The sequence below is a fragment of the Nicotiana attenuata genome, unplaced genomic scaffold, assembly GCF_001879085.1.
Source record: "Nicotiana attenuata strain UT unplaced genomic scaffold, NIATTr2, whole genome shotgun sequence".
Lineage (NCBI taxonomy): Eukaryota > Viridiplantae > Streptophyta > Magnoliopsida > Solanales > Solanaceae > Nicotiana > Nicotiana attenuata.
In genome coordinates, this window is record NW_017676599.1 from 37,335 (window position 1) to 42,339 (window position 5,005).

The 5,005-nt window shown below is 33.1% G+C and overlaps 1 protein-coding gene across 1 annotated transcript; it reads left to right on the forward strand.

The window, feature by feature from the left end:
- Nucleotides 1–552: 552 nt before the first annotated feature.
- On the forward strand, nucleotides 553–4,940 carry LOC109221115 (protein FAR1-RELATED SEQUENCE 5-like; the record flags this gene model as incomplete). Its single annotated transcript, XM_019385578.1, has 2 exons — nucleotides 553–1,524; nucleotides 4,447–4,940. Coding segments are annotated over exons 1-2 (1,466 nt in total), but the record flags the coding sequence as incomplete, so codon positions are not given.
- Between the last annotated feature and the right edge of the window lie 65 nt (nucleotides 4,941–5,005).

The window sequence follows — 5,005 nt, forward strand, 5'->3', positions numbered from 1 at the left end:
AGAGTGCTGCTATTCGGCCAAACTCAGCGTGGCCCAAAAATGACCACACCCGTGAAATGCCAGTAATGCCCTTGTTTTTCCGTTTGGCTTAATGGCCCTTTTTTCCCTCAAAAATATTTCCCTCCAAAATTAGTTAATAACTTTTGATTATTCCAAAACATTGATCCCATAAATCATCATTCTCTCAGCATGGGAAGATAAAAAGCCTTCGTATATACGAATGACAGCCTTCGTATATACGCTCAATTACGTTTTTTTAAAATATAATTACGTATTTTTGTTAAATACAATTACGTATTTTTTTTTAATTAAATGCAATTTATACGGATGGGAAGATCAAAGGTCTATTATGTATATATCATACCATATACTTATGTTAAGATAGCTTTCATTAAACACATAATTCACCACACTTCCCTTAACCTAAACATGAATACTAACCGAGAAACTAGTTTGGACCCATTAAACCCGAATAACAGTCTAGAAACTAGGTCGGATCAACTAAGGAATGCATTACACATATCATTAGGGTTGAATTCGGACGACAGTTTGATGAATGAAGATGAATCGATCGACATTGATTCAGACGGCAACTTCAATGATAGAGAAAATCCTGTTGACGATGCTGCTGCTCCTGCTGCTGCTGCTGATGATGATGATGATGATTACGACGGCCATTATTTAGAGGAAGAGGGAGAAGTTGGAGAGGACAGGGAAATGCCTAATGAGTTCAATGAAGAAGATCTTATAATTGGTCCAATTACTGGGATGCGGTTCAGTAGTAAGGATGTTCTGTTTGATTTTTACAAAGAACATGCAAGATTATCGGGTTTTTGCATTGTCAAAAGAACGTCCAACAAAAAAGGTGGTGATATTGTTAGGTATGTGCAATATGGTTGTGATAGGTCTAGGAAACCAAGGAATAAGCATGTTACCAAGAGGAAGAACTGCCGTGCTAGAATAAATGGAATTTTGGAGGAGAATGGTTCATGGCGTGTTTCAAAGGTGGTAAAAAAACATAATCATCAATTGGAACCAGCACTATCGCGATTGATGGCTGGACACAGATCGCTTAGCAAGTCTCTTAAGAGAACTCTTGCAGCCAAAGATATTGCTGGCTTAAGACCCTCAAAAAATATAAGAGTCGCTGAAGTACTTGCTGGTGGCCCCGAAAATCTGGGTTGTACACCAAAGGACTGTAGAAATTATATCTTGAATAGTAGAAAGCTTCAGTTGCAAGAAGGGGATGCACAATCATTACCCAAGTTCTTCAGTGACATGCAGCAAAAAGATAGGGAATTTTACTACTCCGTAGATGTGGATAGTTTTGGTCGACTTCGTAATGTCGTATGGGTTTATTCACACTCTAAGGTTGCATATGAGGAGTTCCATGATGTAATATGCCTTGATACCACATACCTTGTGAATCGATACAATATGTCATTTGCTTCATTTGTTGGTGTCAATCAGCATAGGCAGTCCATACTTTTGGGATGTGCTCTTATGTCTAGTGAGGATATAACTGTTATACCCCATTTTAACGCGGGTCAAACTAGAATATAACATATTGGTAATTCTGAAGTTTTAATTAATTAAAGAGAGTCGCCACCTAATTATATTAACGGTGAATTAGGACACCAATTTTAGCTATATAGTGCTTAATGTTAACTCTGTTTTTATGGTCTGCTTAACTTAAGAATATGGGTAAGGTTTCTAATTAATCCTATAGAGAAGGTATTAAGCACTCTATATGACCCGCTAATAACGGTTAACCGGTCAAACTTAGGTTAATTAATCTAATGTTAAGTAGTAAAAATATTTGTATATTAGAAAACCAGATGTCCATCATAGTTGAAAGTTTGTATATTATCCTTGTACAAAAGCCATTAAAACTTGTTGTCCAAAATCGTAAAAGTTTATGAATAGAAAAGGAGAATTAAGTTGTTTGGACATATTAGAATTTAAAACTTGTTCGACTCCAAATAATCAACTAGAGAAACGGGCCTACCGCTGCAACAACGTTTAGAACTTATTTTTGAATAGTAAAAAATACCTTGGTGATGTACAACCTGGAGGAATCATGGAATATTTAAAGAAAATCGATCTTTTTATGTGTGCCAAAGGAAAATAGATTCAACATCCTAAATCACAAAGATGTTTCTGCCTTTACACTCAAAGAAAACAAAACTTAAACACAATCAAATTGAGTCTATATTTGTAGTAGAAAGAGCAGTTCTCAAAAGTTTAAGACATGTGAAAAAGATCTATTGAGAATGATTAATCGGGTCTCAAAATTACTTAATATAAATTGTTAAATATTCTGTCCCCTCGACCTTATATTCTATAAATATTTCTACTACTAATGAGAGGTAACATACTAAGTAATTTAAGGCTTAAGCATGCAAAAAAGAAACCTCCTCAGGCAAAACATATAAATGAAATGTTAGTCAGCAGAAGGTGAATCCAGAGCAGAAGGAATAAGGCAAAATAAACAAGCAATTTTCCTATTCGATTCTTCGGAAGGACAAATCTCGGAGTCCCGCTATTCAAGAAATGAGAGATTGATGCTGACTTTGCTTCGACAGCAGCGTTGAGTCTCTCCTGAGACTCTTCGGCTCCGATGTGTATGACATGCAAAGAAAAGGTGACTTGAATTGCAGCAACGATACAACTATTGAAGATAAATCTATTCCACAAGGTTTGCTTGCACGAAATCACACAAAGACAGTACCATATTCTAAGCATATTTTGGGATCAAATTGTTAAACTTTATTTATAATCCAAACACTGCCCCCTGTAACATCAAATTTCAGAACTTAAAGATGAGTTCATCAGGTGCATTATGCCCAAACAGTGATATCTCTTCATTCAAAGTTCTAAGAACATGATTTCTAATTTAACTGTCACTTTATCTACAACATAGATAAAAGGAGGTTAAAGCTAAACTGAGTATGTAAGATAGCATCCAACTATTAACTCAACAGACATTTGCTAAATGAAACTCAAGTTATTAGAAAGTCATATTCATTCCATCAATAGTACGCTCATTAACATTCGAATTTTGATTTTACTACACAAATCCTAAAAGAAGAGGCGTTAAGATATTCAGGCTTAACATAGATATAAGCACATATATTTCATTAGAATCTTATAGGAATGATTTTACATGGTGAAAATCTTATACACAATTTTTAATCCTATAAATATAATTTCTACCATTTGAATGTGATTTAAAGGCTATAAACTCCCAGAACCCATTAACAAAATACTCTTTCATTTTCATACTACGTTAAAATGAATAGATGATGTCTAATCCTACATAACTCAATGATTAATAAGTCCCATTATTAAATAGTTTACAAATGAAAGATTTTTTAACATAAACCTCTACTTCCTAATTAGTTGAAGACAATAGCATTTTACAAGATACTTGATACACAGAGAAAAACTTTAGCAGAACTCATCTAATATGCTATATTAAAACTTAATATATAACTAGTCATGTTATGCCTCTAACATACAGAGAAGAAAAATATTAAGGCACTAAATCTAACCAAAGCAACAAATACAGAGAAACAAACTTGAGTCAATGGACTACTAAAACATGGATACCTATTGCCATGTTATCTAAATGAAGATGAAACTAACGTATGTGGAAACAAGGATTCAACCAAATAATACCTAAATCGAAAGCTAAAAGAGAAGGTTGCTGACATGGAAAAGAAGTAGAGTAGGTGGGCTGGTGGGTATGGGCCTCCGATTTGGGCTATGGAAAAGGCTAAATCTCTTTCTTCTTCAACTTTTATTTGGGCTTCTTAAATCTTGATATGCTTAGTAACAAATATTTANATGCTTAGTAACAAATATTTATATTAAATAATTTTCTAGTGTTTAAATAATTACAAACTTTTGTTGTAAAAAAAATATATTTAGTAGATACTAATAAATATATTACAAATAAGAGTAGGATCTGCAGTAAAAAATATTTGTAAAGGAGAATATTATTAGTTGACGTTAAATGAAATTATTTGAGAGATAAAATCGTCGCCGTCATCGTAGTAGAAATATTAATAATAATAATAATAGTAGTAGTAGTAGTAGTAGTAGTAGTAGTAGTAGTAGTAGTAGTAGTAGTTGTAGTAGTAGTAGTAGTAGTAGTAGTAGTAGTAGTAATAATAATAATAATAATAATAATAATAATAATAATAATAATAATAATAATAATAATAACAACAACAACAACAACAACAACAACAATAATAATAATAATAATAATCTAATGACAAAATAGAATAATAAAATAACGATAGTAATTAGATAAAATAGTAAAATAAATATTCTTACATAATAAACAATATTAGAAGCTCAAAGAAATAATCTGGAAGAAAGGAGGGACAAAATTGGATGTCAACAATAACAAGTTACAAAATGGTGCTATCTACATAGCTTGGGGCTCTAAACAATGTTCATCCATTAGCTATCATGATTGACCAATGTGATAGTATAAAGGCTGTCATCAGTGCTATGATGCCAAATACAATACATAGATATTGTATATGGCACATATTCGCAAAGTTGCCTACGAAGTTAAGCGGAGTTCTTGATGGTAAGATTTCAAAGGTAGAATTTAAGGCTTTAGTCCTTGATAGCATTAACGTTGCTGAGTTTGAGAGACAATGGACTGATTTTATTGAAAAATATAACTTAGAGGAAAGGGATTGGTTTTATAAGCTTTATTTGGAGAAGGAGAAATGGGTTCCGGTATACCTAAATGACCACTTTTGGGCTGGGATGTTGTCCACACAAAGAAGTGAAGGAATGCATGCTTTCTTTGACGGATTCATCAACCGGCAAAGCACTTTGAAGCTATTTGTTCAGCATTATGAGTTAGCCATAAGAGCTAAGTTCGAGAAAGAATTGGAAGCTGAATATAGGTCAAGGTGCTTTGAACCAAAATGTTTATCTGAATTTGCATGGGAGGAAAAATTTCAAACATGTTATACTC